Consider the following 17,571-nt stretch of genomic DNA (forward strand, 5'->3'; position numbering starts at 1 on the left):
AGTCTTCTATGTTTCTAGAAAGTTTTTGAAATTTTGGCATTCAGACTTCTATCGCAAACTGAAATTTTGCAAATTCTTGAAACCCTGCGACAGAATTTTATCATCCATCAAATATATGCGTTAATTCTAACTTGAAATCGGTTATCGGAAAATTTCTAACTCTACTTGTAAGACACTTATCGAGAAAAAAAATATCGGAACCAATTCTCAGACGTTCGAATTTCAAACTTCACGCTTAATATCGATTCCGCAAATATTTTTCCGCCGCGCCGCTTTATGGCGCCACAACACAGGATCCGTTTAAAAGTTCAGTTGATGGTAGCGTGGTCGACGCGAGTGTGGTTGGCAGCACTGATCAATACCGAATTCGTTTCGGCGTTTCGGAGTACACAAGGATTTCATTCGGACGGATTGTCGTAATTTTTCTGATTCCGCGCGAGAATTAAACCTGGAAAGTCTCCGAAATGCCGACATACGAACTGGCGATGCTCCTTCGCGTCATGCCAAAGGTCTGTTGTGGCTAACTTCGACTAATTCTGCTTAACATAACCTAATACTTAGCCCACCGCAACATAACCTACAACTTTGAATAAACATTCATGTTGCGAATTTGTGCTTTTTGTGCAGAATTCTTAGTTATCCGCGTCGATTATGCTGTGAAATTATTCACAATATAACTCGGAACTTGGAATTATCCACGTCGGTTGAGTCGTGAAATTATTTTTGTTCTTGCAGACCGATATCGTGTCGACTCTGAAGAGGACGGCGAACACAATCTTCAGCACCGGAGGCATAATCCGGAAAATCGACAGTCTGGGGTTCAAGAAGATGCCGTTTAAGACAAGTGCTCACAGTTTGGTTCACAGAGAGGCAAAGTATGAGAAAAATATCGAACCCAGCGAAGAAAGTGTCGAGAGCAGGAGACGGGCTTACATTCTCAAACGAGGAAAACAGCGTCGCCGTCTCTGTTCCGACACTTTTTTCGGCTATACCGTAAATATCCTTGAATAACACACGATCGCTATCGACGTCGGTAATCTATTCTTGCAGCTATTTTATCATTTATTTTGATGCCCCGCCGTCGAAGATCTTTGACTTAGACGAGGCGTTTGGCAGAGACGTGGATGTCGTCAGGAGGCGCATTTACAAACAAGATAGCGAGCCACCCGAACCCTGCACTCTGGCCGATGAGATAAAGCCACCGCCTTATAGGTGAGAAGCTGAGCGAAAGAGAATGCGAGAATCTTTCATCGTCGCAGACTTCTGATTGAGAAAAAAATGTTTGCTTCGTTTTCAGGAGCGAGGTACAGAAAATGCTGGAAATGGCTAAGAAGGCGAAGAAACCACAGTTCAGTTACAACACTGGCTTGGATTATTATCCATTCCAGAAATAAAATTTTTCAACAACTTATTCCCTTGAACCGGTGATACACGTCTATGAAAAACGTAATTTTTTGTACATAAATGTTGTACACGTTGTAATTCTGATTGTGTACGTGACCGTAGAATATATTTATTACGCATAAAGTCGAGGTCCCTGATATGTCTTGAAATTATTTGTTTTATCAACTGCTCGCATAGTCGTTGGTATCTGAACGTTACGCGTATTGCTATGATATTCTGTACACCTTCGAAGAAACGATTTCTCTCTTATCATCGAATTTTTCAGAAATTTCGCAACGTGCAACAAGTGTGAAAAAAATAATATCAGTTGATAAAAATAATGTTACCGTCGATTTTAAATTAAGAGTACTTAGTTTCTCCGCAAGTATGGAATGAACGCAATTCCCAATTTTCATTTCGCATTTTCAATCTATAGTTTGATTTATTAATCTATAATCTTTCTTAATACATTATTAAAAGTTACATCTGATAATAGTATATATAACCACCAAAAAAGAGTTTGTACAAAATACTTGGTAAATAATCTTTCTATCTTATTTATAGTGTATAGTATGATTATCATATAACATAATAATCGTTATTATATTATTAATAATAATAATAATGGCAACATTATTATCTTCGTTTATCATGAATATCTCCTCGCGTTAGAGAACCCAACGAGAACGTAAAGCGACTAGGAAGATTTTTGCAACGCGTAAATTTTAAATTAAAAAACCAAATTACTTCAAACGCAATCGTCACTTCCGTAATCGTTAATTGTTGTTACAAGCTATCGCGCGAATCGTGTCGCAAACATATTTCCGTCGTTGCCTCGTCGCGAGGAGATGAATGAAAACAAACGTGGGAAAGAAAAAGATAAAGAAATGAAGCAAAATGAAAAATTTCGTGAAACGTTGCAATATTATGTTCGTCAATTTATCTTAAGTAAACTTGAATAGCGATTGCAAACGTCGCAGCTTCGTTGTTTGTTGTTTTTTTTTCTCGTTATCGAACCAAAGAAAAAAAAAAATATATATATATATATATATATATTTAAAAATAATAAGGGAAACGAAAGAAAAGGGGGAGAAAAAAGATATGAAAGGATGTACGAAACGTTCCGTGTCCTTTGAATGTAAAATTAATCAAGTTACATGTGTGTGTGTGTGTGAGATAGAGTTGTCTAATTGTAAGGCGGTTTTGGAAGTCTGAATTTTGGAAAATGTGCTCGAGCAGGATGGCGGGATGATTTACATGTGTCTTGTATTTCCAAAATTGATACCACTTTGGGTTGCTCCCTTGTTGCTACCGTATTGAAGACTTATCACACCAGCACCAGCCTTGAGCTGTTCGTCGCTAAAGTTTCGCACGTTCTTGTCAGCCTCTTTCGGCCCGATGCTCGGTTTGCCGTAATTTCCAGCCTGAGGTAAAAATGAAGATAAATTTATTTTTTATTTATTTTTTTTTTATGTATTTTTCAAGCGACGCCTATTCTCAAAATCTTTGTCAAGAAAAAAAAAAAAAATTATCCACCGACCTTGCGGCCTAGCGATTGGAGACAGATTACGACAGAGTTTAAATTTTGTCTTTCCCACAGATCGACGGTCTGAAATGTTTCCTGGGCCGGTACTCCCAGAGCTCTTGCATTTTCCAAAAACGCGTTTATGTTCTCCATACACTTGAAAGCCAGCCCGGTGTTGTTTATCTTCTTAACCGATCCCTCCTTGATGCTGTTCACCAATCTGCGAAATTAAATTTATTTATTTATTTTTTTTTTTTTTTTTTTTTTTCGTTTTCAAATTATTTCAAGTGAAAATTTCGAGACGAGTTTCGAAGCCTGAGTTTAAAAGCTCTCACCTGCAGAGGAGAGTTCCGTCCTTGAGGGTTTCGTAAAAATTGTCCATGTCTCCGCTCGTGTTTATGTCCTCGCCGGTTATTGTTTTTATCCATTCTAAACTCTCCTGGGCCAATTCCTCGCTGTATTTACTGTTTATCTGAAAACAGAAAGAAAAATAAAAAAAATCGTTTTAAAATAGACGGTCAAATATCGTGTCGATACTTAGGCTAAGAACGTGTAATGGAAAATCGATTTTCAATAGTAAAAAAAAAAAAATTGTCAAATCTTCATTAAAATCGTACACATTTAGGCGGTTATATATTTTTTTCTCGTTCGTATATTGATAATCGACCAAGAAAATTGATACGTAAATAAAATACAGATTGTTTTCTCTAAAAATAATATACTTTACTCTGCATACGTATTACATGAGTTCTAAAATCTAACCGATCTAAAACATTATCTTGTTATATACTGCCGTCCTAGTTTTGTTATTCGATATCGATCGATATCGATCACGATTGTCTACATATTTTTTATTTTTTTTCTATTTTATTATTCAAATTGTAACAACACTCATATATATATATATATATATATATATATATATATATATATATACGATATCGCGATACTTTACGAGGGAATTATAGTTATCGGATTACTGGATTGGCGGTTGGAATTATTCGTACCCGAAAACGAAATATTTTTTTTTTATTTTTTTTTTTTAATTCCTTTTCTCCCGCATCTTGGGGAAAACTTTACAGAAACGTTATTTCACAGGTATAATTTAACGAAGGATATTTCGCGGAAAGAATTCGTTGGCCCCGTGAACGACGTCAAAAGATATATTATGCCAACGGCTGCATTCCATCGAGCATGACTCATATTCCCAGACGGTGACATCACGTGGCAAAATCGATGACGAGTAACATTTTACAAGAATCCTTGAGAACGTCGTTGCTGTATTTTAATGAATATTACGCTTGATACAACTGGAATAAATTATAAATATTTTAATTACATTTTGCGGAATGAAATCGCCAATATTGACGATATTTTCATCGGTGTAATTGTGAAAATGATGAATTTCGTTGGATATCGTTTATAATTATAAACAACAAATGAATAAATCTTGATATTCCCGCACGTAAATCGGCATATTTCTACGAGGTACGAATTTAGGAACGTGTCGAGCAAACTTGACGTTATAATTTTTAAGAAAATAAATATATATATATGTATATACACACATTTCAAACAAAGAAGAGGAGGGGTAAAATTATTACGAAATTTTTAGTCACATGCAATGCGCGTTTGAAAATTGAGACTTGAAGATCAACGTCACGTCCAATTTCTGCAAGAAGCAATTCACGTCTAAATCTAAACGTAAAAGTAAAATTCCTTTCAACGCGATCGAAGCATGAAATTGCGGTTTACCGAGCCGTAAAATTCTCTACGACATTTTGACACCGCCTTTGACCTTACAGGCAGAATGGCGAAACAACCATCCGGTCATCTTTAAAAACAGCGACTATAAATATGCATGAATATAATAATGCGTAAAATCGACTAACCTCATTGTCAAAGATTATAATTAATTAATTAGTTCGCGCTTGTTTGACGGCAATGCCAAATCCGGTTCTTAATGAAAATTATTACGAAATTCACTTGGCGGTGTAAAAAAAAAAAAAAAATCGTTTTTATATTCGTTTCTTTTTCAAAAATTAGTAAAATTAGTAAAACAAAAAAAAAAAAAAACGAGAATTTCTACATCAGCTCCAAGTACTGAAAAAATGTTTTTTCTTTTCTACTATTATTATTTATTTTTTTTTTTTTCACTGTTTCCACCCTGATCGTCAAAAGTTTTATTACGCGAGTGGTTCGGCGGATGTTCTCATAATATGCGGTCAGACATTCGCGTTATCAGGATCCGAGCAAGTCAGACCGACGTTTTTATTCCTGACGCAATCCGCTCTCCTCAGCTTTTCGCGATTTCGCTTGCATACGTTTTTGCTATTGTTATTATTATTTTTACCGTCGGCATTGCGTGTACATATTTAATGAAAGACACGTGCGTTTATACACATATACATGTTGCGCGTGTTGGAAGAAATTCCGTATGATAAGGCTAACTGAAATATGTTACATAATTCCCGCGATATGAATTAATCGTTATTTATGTACATATGTGTATGTATATATATATATATAAACGCAATGCAGATGTAGTATCAATTAATAATAAATTAACGATTATCTCATCGTAAGTAAAGCGATTATATTTAAAACATTTTTTTTTTTTCTTTTCATATCCTTACACGTAAATAATATAGTAACGGATCGATAAATTACGATAAAGTTTGAAGGAAATTGATTCATTTTTTTTTTTTTTTCTCAACTATTCCCTCGTTGTTACACTCAACCGGCTGAATTCTGTATAATATCATAATATTTAAAAATTGATATTCAAAGTTGCCGGATTTGTATAAGGGAAGATATTAAATACTCGGTTGGATACTTTCGACGAAGTTGCGAGATATTTAATATAAACGCAACGTCGCGTTTGGATAACATTAAACCTGCCTTAGGAGAATCGCTACGTAGTATATCAAATATGTGCGTACGTATATAAATAAAATATGTGGAAATTCAGTCCCAATAACGATTGGAGAAAAAAAAAAGTGTCTCGATCCGATATAAGCGAAAGTCAAATTTTCGTATAACGTGGAGAATTTTATTTTATATCTAAAAATGTTACGGCAAGCGTGTTTTTAATTAAAACAAACTTTCTGGCAACTGTAATATTATAAAAAAACAGCTACAGATATATGTTATACATATATATACATATATGTATATATATACTATGCGTGATAATAAAACATTTTTATACTCACTGTATAATCAATTTTATCGCGATACTTGTAATTTTATTTCTTTTCGTTGGATCGTGGATAGAAAATTGATGAATTTATATGCATACGTACAAACGTATAATCTTCGTTTTATTACTTGGTCAAGAATTTGAAACACTATCGGTGTAGCGTCGATTCTTCATTTATATGGATTCGCGAGTATATTAATGAATATAATATATCCATGTAACGTTCTTAAGACTGTATAAAATAGGAATAATAAAAAGTAAGATGAAATAATGAAGAGTGAATAAATCCCGGGATTTCGTAATCGACGTTTTCGAAAATTTCATCGAAACTCCGCGTAAAAAGTCACAGCGATAACGATAAACACGCGTCATTATACTCTCGGCTGTAAATGCATCGTCGGATTTTTGTATAACCTGCCGCAGCTATATTCGTAAAAAAAAAAAAAATAAATAAAACGGCATTAACTATGATATTGAAATTTTTATACCCTTCGACGTGCCACGCAGCCTAAGATATTATACTTTTTATACACTCAACTGCGTGCCGTCGACTGATGCATCCGAACGCGATAAACTCCACGCATATCCATGTATATGGGTTCGTATGTAGGTGTATGTAAAGTATAAACATGTGTCGTGGCGGTGTTAAGAGCAAAATAAAAAAAAAAAAAAAGAAACGAAAAATCCAAGTGGAATTTCTCCTGACGTCATTTTGCGGTAATAAACCGTCGGAAAACTCTGTACACACGATATCCGATTTGTGCAATATTGAAATTTCAATGGAATTTTTCTCTGCTTTCGGTTTCCCTTTATTTTTTTTTTTTTTCTTCACTTATCGTTCGAGACGCGATATTAATATCATTCCAAGTCTCCTTATCACCTTCGTACAAGTGAATTTATCGTGTCATTCAATATGTAACGTGTTATATATGTTAGGTATGTATATAGTGCGTGCCTCGGGGAATTTCGGCGTTGCCTTATCGGTTGAAATTTATTGATATAAATGTACCATATGTACGTACATACGTACATGTAAGCAGAGTATATACGACGACACGGTGTTCAGATTATATTATAATCGAATACCTGCTTTATATGTATGGTCGGAAATTCTTTTCGTGAAAAGACTTGATTGCAATTAAATTTTGCGTGAAAAACTGGGTCGCGAGACGTGACAGGTATACGCAATACATTACGAGAGTAAATAATAAAGATCTTAAATATCGTCCGATAAGAATAAAGATGTGCGAAAAAAAATTCAAGCTGGATGAAAAAGAAACGATTGACGAGGTTAATTGAAAAGGGCCGCAAGTAACGTTGCTTTTTTCTTTTTCTTTTCGGTAAACATTCGCCTTTGCGCATAAATATTTTCCTAAGAAATTTGTTTTGAAAAATAAAACGACACTTTTACAACACTTTTTTTTTTTTAGATTTTTATTCGACGACGCTCAAGACGTTAGCATTCGGTTATAATGTGTGCGGAAATCGGAAACGTCCAAAGTGTAATCAAGTTTATTACTCGAAAACTATTGATTGTATAATAAAAAAAAAAAAAAAAATTTACATGTAATATGTAATTGGCTCGAGTTGAGAGACTCTAAAGATCTCTCTCTCGTTGATGCTGGGTCGAGGCAGTCGAGTTTGCGGTCTCGGATCTCGAGAAGTCCGTAAAAGGAGCTAAATGTATTATTACGTATATGTGGGTACAATTCTATTTGTGTGGTTGTTATCCCGAGTGTAAAATCGTTGACCCACATGCAACAAATCGTTTCGTGTTTAAATACGTACATGTCCATTGGATGTATTGAAAAAAGAAAAAAAAGAAAAAACTCGGTCATTCGGTGACATCATCGTTGCTGATGTCTTTAACTCTCGTGACGCGATGTGTATATATATGGAATTGATTTGGATTTTACACATGCGTACAACGTACGTGTGTACGCGTGACTTGATTGAACGAGAACGAGATCCTAATTCGGTTAACAATTCACCTGCATTTACGTTACGTAACGCAATACTGACACGAATCGTCTCGCGATCGTTGATACGACGCGAATCAACAGTTTCGTAACAGGAATTCATCGCGGCTTTGGATCGTTTTAGATCCTTATTAGGACACGATTTTTTTACGAGTATGCAAACTGGTCCGATCGCACGGTCTTGTTTTTTGTTATATTACCTATCGCGTAGTGTTATAATCACTGTCTGAAGGGTAAAATTGCGAGACAATGAAATTTTTTTTTAACGAGATTCAAAAGGTTCGATGAATGGTTCGTCGGTCGATCGAGTTACCGTTGAATATCGATACCTTTTTGATGATTTCTTTAGCAACTTAACGAATCGTTTGGTCGTATCTGACAAGTAATTGAAAGAAAAATTTTTAACACTAAAATCATTGACAGGGACTTGGAAATATAAGCTTCTTTCGATTTATTTATGCGATATTATACACAATGCGACTGTTTGGGAATAAGAATAAATAACCAAAGAATATCAATATTCAATTTATCGACTTCCTGAACTTTGAAATATGTAATTTCGAAATCCACCGACAATGTTTTTAAATATACGAAGAGAGGCTTTCGCGAGGACGAAGATTAATTTTTTAAAATTCAACTTTTATGAAAATCCGAGGACGAACGTTGCCGGCTGGCAAAAAATGAAAGAAAAAGAAAAAAAAAACTCAACAAAGGAAAATTGGAGCTTGAGCGCAAGATTGAAATTTTTACGAGTTTCAACGTAACGGAATTCTCGTTTCTGTATAAAATATTTCATCCGCGTATCCAGCAAGCATTATTTTCAATTTTTCGAATGTTCTTCCAACACTTTCCACAATAATAAAAAAATAAATAAACAAAAATAACGTCACTGTACATTCGTCGAGTAATCTTCGCCGAAATTTAACGACGCGATTGAATACCAATAGAATAGAATAACGCTTCTGTATCTTGAAATATGAATATTACGAAATGGTTTTTGCGGATGAAAAGACCTCCAGGCCTATCTTACAAGCTTTCATATACCTGTAATACTTCGTACACGTATGTACGTACAAATTCGAAATACTCGCACCGTTGAACGTTTAAATCTTGTGTTTGTGTGCTCGGCATATCACGAAACACATGCAATGCACTGAATCACGTCTGAAGGATACGCTTGTGAGAATCGTTTCGAATCTCTATCGGGAAAAAGAGACTTTGCCCCTCGGCCAGCCGCGCACTCAGATAAGAAAGACGATGCTTGTTGTTATACCGGTTTCTCACTGTCTACACGTAATACAGTCTGGGATACCTCGTTCTATCTCCAGGAGCACCAGACTCGACGGAAATCCAGGGTTGAAATATATTTATTCACTGTAATCGACTCTCTTCGTTTTTATGCTGGTTGGAGATTGTAGTTTTTATATTTATTTATTTTTTTCTATTATTCAACACGTCGTCGATTTCTTTAAATCTTGACAACGGTGTTATAAAAATTAGAGCGTTTTATTTCTTAACATATGTCGCGATTAAACGTAGAACATAGATAATTTACTACATACATTGAGAAAAATTTCATTCGTTACGGTAACTAGAAAAGTTGAGTGATACAGGTATCGTTGAAAAAACTGTTTGAATATTGTTGGAATTACGAAAAACGAGCTATTATCGATCCTTTTTTGGTTATTGCAACGCAAAATCAGTTTCTACTTTTTTTAGTTAAACAAGGCTTTAACGTCAATTTATTCTCGCGCGTGCATTAAATTTTCGCAACAGTTACGAGAAAATATAGCAAGAGTGATCGTAACGAGAAAGAATAGTAACGGATGCTATACTTTCCGGTAACAGCTAGAAAACTAATTTTCATTTTCTACCTAGAACTGTATTTTGTCGATTTTGATAAAAAATGAAAATAGTTAAAGACTGAGCGGTAACAGGAAATAAAAATTTCTCTCGGTGTACGCAAACAGTTCGGCGATAACTGACGGTCGGTTATTTTCGTGTTAAATGTGATGGGAAGTTTCGCGTTAATCACCGATTATTGGTTATTAATTCGAATGAGTTCGGGGAACGCGAAACCGGGTCGAAGTAAAAGAATAAAGAAAATTAAAAAAAAAAAAATAGAAAGACATCGGTATATAAGCACGAAAGTCGGCTAATTATCGCGAGAAATCGAGATACGAAAACTTGTACGTCAGAAATTCGTTTAGAAACTTAATTACACGCATGTACTCGTATTATAATAATATCTTCTATTCCTCGATTATCATTATAGCTTAGCAAACATACATCTTACGTTTTAATTAGAATAATCAATTTATGTATGTACAACAACGGCCGACGAACCGCAATTCAAGATAGTAATTGTATAATTTGATACGTTGATGAAGTAGTTGGCTAATTATAAACTTGCCGCGTGAGTCAGATGAATGACTTTAACTTACAAATGGTGTTGTGTTTTTTTTTTTTTTTCTTCATATTTCTGTTAAACAGAAATGAAAATTAATCAAAAATCGGAATAACCGGCAGTCACAGTCACGGTATTAGAAAAAGCATGTATAAAAAAAAAAAAAAAAAACACTGATTGATTTCGCGGTTACTCTTCTACAACCGAATTCGGGCAACTCTCTGTCACTGTCTTGATCGGTGGCAATGACTACTGGCCATGACTGTGTATATATATATATGTAAACTATATAAGTTATACAGTGTATAAGCGTACAAGTTTGTACAGCCGTACGCTTATAAGCACATGATGATTATTATTAAGTAAATCGTCGAGTTGGATATGAAATAGTATAATAACGATATCCGGGTGACTCATAGGGCCAGAATCCCCCCTATATGGCAAACTTCAAGTCTACACATCTATTCCTCTCTCTATCTCTCTCTCTCTCTCTCTTTTTAAAATTTTTTTATTTATAATTTTCTTATTCATATATTTAATTTGTCAAGTTTTTCAACTCATTATTTCTTCATCATATTTATTGTTCTGTCTTTATTTTGTACTCCCTTTCGGTCTGTTTACCTATTTATCTATTTTTTATCTCCTTCTCTGGTCATTACTTTTCATTGTTTTTCAACATTAATTTTAATGTACGTTGATTTTGTTGTTAGTTTTGCTTATGCTTATAATTTGTTTCTACAAGCTTTCTGTATGCCGAATGAAGGGACTTGTCCTTTGCGTTGCAGATTACGCGGAAGACACCTTCCGCGAACACGAGGTTTGATCATCATTCGATAATTTTACCTCGAAGGTGAAATAACGAGGCGTAACCGCAGTCTGAGCTTACAAATTAGCTTCGTACTTCCAACGTCCGACAAATGTCGATGTGTGTACTTGCCGCATGGAAAACAGGAAGTCTGTCTAATCAGTATTATGGCTCTGTGCTGTGTGTACAATGCACACCTTAATGTGTATAATGTGTTTAATGTGTACGAAGAGCCGCTTTGTCGACGTCGGACTAATTGCTAATTACCGTTTCACCTCGGACGTTGATTAAATGTAACGAAAGGTTTAACCGGCCATCGTACATTTTCGCCAAATTATTTTTATCGCGGCTTATAAATATATACGTATATATATATATATATATTTATTATGTATTTACGTCAGAAACTCTTTGCACGCTTAAGTGCTCTTATCTTTTAAACTGTTAGTAATTAAATTCAGCAGGTGCGACGGTAAATAAATTATCCTGACACAAAGAGAAGGACGAAAAGAATCGGTACTAACCGCGACGAAATAATTTTTAGCAAGTAAATAAATCAAGCTTATATGGATAGACACTGTGGAACAATTGTTGTACGAGTTACAAGTTTGCGGTAATGAAAAATGATTCGATATATCATTTCGCGGCTTAATTCCTCCGCGAACGGAAATTGTCGCGAATACATGCACGTTTGTACGTACAACGTTGAGTCGACGAGGTAACGAAAAGATCGGACGTGATTAATAAACCGCAAATGGAAAACGACTTACTTTTCTCGACGCCATGTTAACGTCAAAGTTTCTCGAATATACGTAATTACGTTGCAATATCTACGATGTATCAGCGACGATGTTGGCAATTCAACTGAACTACACCTCTTTGAGGAAATAGGCAATCGTGCTGCAGTATTTCGCGATTTTAGCTATCTTTATATTCGCTGATTGCGTATCTTTGACACGACGCACACATGCAACACCTTACATACAACAAACATTGTGCGAGTGACATGCGATTAGATTTACCGATTCAACGCTCGCTGGTCTATGCGATTATTTGCACCTCGCGACGCTCCGTGTTTGCGTCATTTTGTAATTATAGAAATTATTCACGTTTCATCGGGTTATTTATTTATTTTTTTTTTTTAATGTTTTTTTCAGAACCGGTGAAATTGTTCCAAAGACGATAAGAAATCATCGTAATTCGTACGATATACACTGAGAAGAATTTCATTTGTTACGGTAACTGGAAAAATTCAGTAAAACAGGTATCGTTAAAAAAAAACTGTTTTAATATTGTTGGAATTACGAAAAACGAGCTATTATCGATCCTTTTTTGGTTATTGCAACGCAAAATCAGTTTCTGAGGTTTAATCTACTTTTTTTATTTAAACAAGGCTTTAACGTCAATCTATCGTTGCACGAGCGTTAAATTTTCGCAACAGTTGCAAGAAAATATAGCAACAGTGATCGTAATGAGAAAGAACAGTAACGGATACTAGACTTTCCGGTAACAGCTAGAAAACTAATTTTTATTTTCTACTTAGAATTATATTTTGTCGATTTTGGTAAAAAATGAAAACAGCTGAGGACTGAGCGTTTACCGGAACTAAAAATTTCTCTGAGTGTATCGACGCTGATGTATTTCAAGTACGGTTTTAATTCAATTACAATTAACCGATAATTTTCCCCTACGAGAATTCATCCTCGTTACGGTATTCAGGATGTGGATATAACCGCGAAAAGTAATCTCGTTTCCACCTTTGATCCGGATAATCATAATTTCCTCTTTCAAGTATTACCGAAGTCGGGTGTTTCTTTGGAATACTTCTATCACTCCTCGATATAGCGATGACACAATATATACACATATACATATAACTAGGATTCCGTTGTAAATTTTTCCAGAAGCGATAAGCCGCTCTCTAGATCTCGACTTGTGGATATAAAGATTTTATACTCGCGATTAAATTCTCCGGCTGCAATTGGACGTCGATTACTACTGCCGGTATTATACATATAGGAAAGACTGTTAATCCTCAACCTTAATATCGGAAACCTATCAAAAATTATGGCGGGATAATACAGCCAGACTGATACGCCTAATACTTGCAATAATATTCTTCGGGAATAATTTATCCATAGTCAAAATTGACTGTTTGAATGAATTTTTTTTAGTTCATATTCTTGTAGATTGGAAAAAAATATTTTGGACGTATTTTTTATTTTTTCGATTGAATCAAAATTGCCATTAATATAACAGATTGAAAACTTTGAAAACTATAACATTGTGACGTCACCCATGTTAAGATATATCTATATATATATATATATATATGAAAATCAGTGAAATTCAATCACCTATGACATGAAAAATTATCGTTCTTAACGAAAAACAAAAAATACGTCCTCGTTATTTTGGCTTGCACTGCATTGTGCACCCCTAAAAATGGAAAAAAAAAAAAATTTCATCCAAATACTCAATCGAAAATCGCATTTTGCAAGCCTGTTGTTTAATCTGACGTTGAAAATAATTTGGATCATCGGCAGCCGCTCAATGAGCAGCGTTCCGCACCGTAAATGGATGAAAAAGTGTTCCATGGTCACCGGGTCTCGTACTTAAGTTACGTGCAACGAAAGTAGAATAATCCCTTTTACACGTTAATCGCAAAACTGGGTCGTCGCGAAACTCACCGGCTACCTCGCAATTAAATTATCTTCACCCGTTAATTGGCGAATTTTAAATAGCGCGGGTGGCGAATTTCTACCTTCCGGATTTCTCACATTTTCTCAATATCTCTGTCAGCTAATCACGAGAGAATTTAGCAGTTTCGCGAAACGACTGTTTTAATCTCGCGAATTTAACGTCACACCGTTCAGAAATTAAACTGCGTACCAAAGCAACTAAATGTTGATTTTATTCGAGAATCTGGTATATTTTCATTGAAAGGAAAAAAACTTTTTCACATCGTATTTGATACGTACGTGTGTGAAAATTTTTAGTCATCGAATCGTAGTAAAACGTAACTATAATAACTTACGTTGCAACAATTTAAACAATCGATAAAAAGAAAACAATATTTGACCAATTTTCGACCAATCATTTTTAATATATAATAACTTACTGTCAGTTGTCTCGTAGGCCTTAATTTTTTTAGATTGAAAAATCACCTGTCCGTAAAATCAATTGAAACTCGGTATATTGTTCCCCGTCAAATATTCTGACGTACGTTTTTCAATCGTTCTTCGAGTCTTACGGGGATGCTCAAAGCCGCGAATATCGGAAAAGCACCACGTTTCTCGTGATTAAAGTCGGCACGAGGGTGAACCGGACGAATAAACCGATTTCTAAAATTTCACGGAACATGCGGTTCAAGCCGTTTGATATTGCGAGGGCGGGTGTAAAAAGCGGGAAATTGGTCCAGGAGGCGACGGAGAGTCTGGAGCCTCGGGGTATCTGGGAAATAACGATTTCTCGGTTGACCTACATTTACTCGACTACACGAGGAGCGAGTGTGCCACCCCAAATATCGGGGATACACGGTATCCAGCATCCCGCGTTAAACGTTCCGAATAAAAAAGAATATTTTAACGATACAGCCGGAGCGATATCGAGATTTGAAACTGAGAAACGGGTGTAAAGATAACGCAGAATCGTGTCGTGTGTTCACCTTGCGTTGAGCTTCGGCGGCGAATCCGGACTTGGTTGCTCTGTTGTTAGCCATTGTTGTCGTTGTCGTTGTGTTTCTTTTTTTTTTTTTGTTTTTTTTTTTTAAGAGTAGGATCAAACGGAGCGAAATAACACTGCGGTACTACGGTTAAACACTGAAAAACAGGTGATGAAACGGGTTTTACAAAGCTGCCGCTTCAACGGTCGCAACTCTACTGTTCGCCGTCAAAGGTGACAGCACCGGGCTTCCACGACTCCGTTTTCCTCCTCTTCGCAACTCCAGCTGCGACTCGAGAGCCAATCGCGAGGATGCTTCGGACTCCCGGGTCACGTGGGAAGCGATTCGAGGCTTCGATTGGCCGCCGGTGACGTGACGGATTCAACCGCCGCCAATCGGAGTGCCGGCTGTCCTTGCCGCGAATGTAACTGTCAAAATACGAATTCAACGCTAAGGATTAACGCTGGTTAATTTTCCTGTAGATATATCGTGCACGATTCAAAGGTCGCGCAAACGTAAAACGTAGCCTAGATCTTCGTTTTATCGTTATTTTAAATCCAAATTTAAATTTGGATAATTATTTTCACGCGAAACGGGTTTCACTTCCCGAATTCACGTCTGTTCGTCGAATAAATTTACCATCGCGTTATGATTCCGTACGCGGAGCACGTCTCGTTACGTTGGAAATATCGTATATTTAGCCTTGTACGTGGATTGTATTGAGAAACTGTTTTCATTCCAGCAGAAAAGTCTGCAATATGTCTTAATATAGGCATGCGAACGTCGAGACGATATTATGCTTGAAAAATTCAACGTCGCGATTCGTTGCGCGCTTTTCAAATGTTCACGAAGTTTTCGTTCATTCGATCGCGTATACTCACCGTCATTGAAATACGGAATTACTCACAAGCTTTGACCTCTTGTCGCGAGAAATGTGGTTACGTACGTAAATATAAATAAAAAATCGTCGCATTTTTAATTACTTGGCTAATTTATAACGTTGTAGACTGATTTCAGCGAAATTCGCGAAACTATTTAAAACGATAACAATGCGAACGGGTTATCGCTGAATTATAGGATGACTTCTCGTCACCCGTCGGTGAATTGCATATTTCAAAAAATTTCTCTCAGTATATAACCGTCTATATATGTATAGATGTTGCGGATGCGATTAAATTATCGTAGTCTTGTATCGCGACTATATTCCTGCAGACCGTGAAATCCTAACGTTACTTCCATCATGTTAGGGTAAGGTTTTAACGGAGAGAATGTTCAGTCCAATGTAACATGAAAATTTCATGTACCTCCGTACATACATCGTATCAATAATAATACGTGATAAGTAGCTTATACGCGGCGGAAACTTGCAGATCGAGGGCGAATAAGCAATATACACACGGACTTGTTTGTTTAGCCACGCATATATGTGTATATATATATATATATATATATATATTTATGTATAGTAAATTCCTGCGCATATACATGTATATACATATGGTAAATTCCCGCTGAGTGGATATATTTTTCATAATATATAACTAAACTAAAAGGCGTGCACGCAGGCCGAGCTACGCGTGTCAAGTTTCCTGCGTATAATATTCTAATCGCGGGATTGACATTCCACTTGACCGTCGGGACAAGGACGGGGTTGTTACACCAGGTTTCTCGAGGTCCAAATGCTGCATAGCAGCAGCAGCAACAGCTCGTTGTTCGTTACTCGATAACGCGAGGAGAGAAAGAATGTGCGGTATATGCACGTAGGTGGTTACGTACGAGTAAAACCGAGGTAGAGAAAGAGAGAGAGGGAGGGGGCATAAATGGGTCATAGAACCCCCGTTTGGTAACGACTCTGCACCGAGAGAAATTTTTATTTCCGTTTACCGCTCGGTCTGCAACTATTTTCATTATTTACCAAAATCGACAAAATATAGTGTCTAGGTAGAAAATGAAAATTAGTTTTCTATCTTGTACCGGAAAGTCTAGTATCCGTTGCTATTCTTCACCATTACGATCACTGTTGCTAGATTTTCCTGCAACTGTTGCGAAAATTTAACGCTCGTGCAACGATAAATTGACGTTAAAGCCTTGTTTAGCTAAAAGTGTAGAGTAAACCTCAGAAACTGATTTTGCGTTTCAATTACCAAAAAAGTATCGACGATAGCGCAAAATGGTTAGGCGTATCTCGTTTTTCGTAATTCCGACAATATTCAAACAGTTTTTTTTTAACGATACCTGTTTTACCAAATTTTTCTAGTCACTGTAACAAATGAAATTTTTCTCAGTGTGCCTCGTACCCAAGGCCCGGACTTTGGTCGAGGCCTGTACAAGCCTCTGCTTCTTCTTCCACTTCCTTTCCTCCTTCCTCCTCCTCCTCTTCTTCTTCTTCTTCTTCTTCTTCTTCTTCTTCTTCTTCCTCCTCTCCTTTCGAAAGGAGGTAAAACTCGTTTTAAAATCTGGTATATTCGCTGCCTGCAGGACGAACTCGACGACCCCGTTCGAAGAGAGGAGAAAAAAGGGGGACACGTGTCAACCGGACCCTCGGAGCGAGCATCCGAAAGGTGTGAGTTTAAGCTTACACGTATATCTACCCGAAGGATAATCAA

The 17,571-nt window shown here is 36.2% G+C and overlaps 2 protein-coding genes across 3 annotated transcripts; one reads left to right on the forward strand and one right to left on the reverse strand.

Moving 5' to 3' along the window:
* The first annotated feature begins 321 nt into the window (after nucleotides 1–321).
* Nucleotides 322–2,246, forward strand: LOC124308349 (probable 28S ribosomal protein S6, mitochondrial). The gene is made up of 4 exons (XM_046770958.1): nucleotides 322–509; nucleotides 736–875; nucleotides 1,051–1,212; nucleotides 1,298–2,246. The coding sequence occupies exons 1-4, from the start codon at nucleotides 465–467 to the stop codon at nucleotides 1,392–1,394; spliced, it is 444 nt and encodes a 147-aa protein (XP_046626914.1). The 5' UTR covers nucleotides 322–464; the 3' UTR covers nucleotides 1,395–2,246.
* A 122-nt stretch (nucleotides 2,247–2,368) lies between these two features.
* On the reverse strand, nucleotides 2,369–15,187 carry LOC124308348 (myophilin). Of its 2 annotated transcripts, none has more exons than XM_046770956.1 (4): nucleotides 14,969–15,187; nucleotides 3,244–3,380; nucleotides 2,924–3,128; nucleotides 2,369–2,807 (listed from the first exon to the last, which is right to left on the reverse strand). In XM_046770956.1, exons 1-4 carry the CDS (start codon nucleotides 15,020–15,022, stop codon nucleotides 2,637–2,639), a joined length of 567 nt encoding a protein of 188 aa, XP_046626912.1. In that variant the 5' UTR covers nucleotides 15,023–15,187; the 3' UTR covers nucleotides 2,369–2,636. The 2 variants fall into 2 exon arrangements, with proteins under 2 accessions (XP_046626912.1, XP_046626913.1); XM_046770957.1 differs by lacking the exon at nucleotides 14,969–15,187 and adding an exon at nucleotides 12,072–12,212.
* Between the last annotated feature and the right edge of the window lie 2,384 nt (nucleotides 15,188–17,571).

The sequence above is a fragment of the Neodiprion virginianus genome, chromosome 7 (genome assembly GCF_021901495.1).
Source record: "Neodiprion virginianus isolate iyNeoVirg1 chromosome 7, iyNeoVirg1.1, whole genome shotgun sequence".
NCBI lineage: Eukaryota > Metazoa > Arthropoda > Insecta > Hymenoptera > Diprionidae > Neodiprion > Neodiprion virginianus.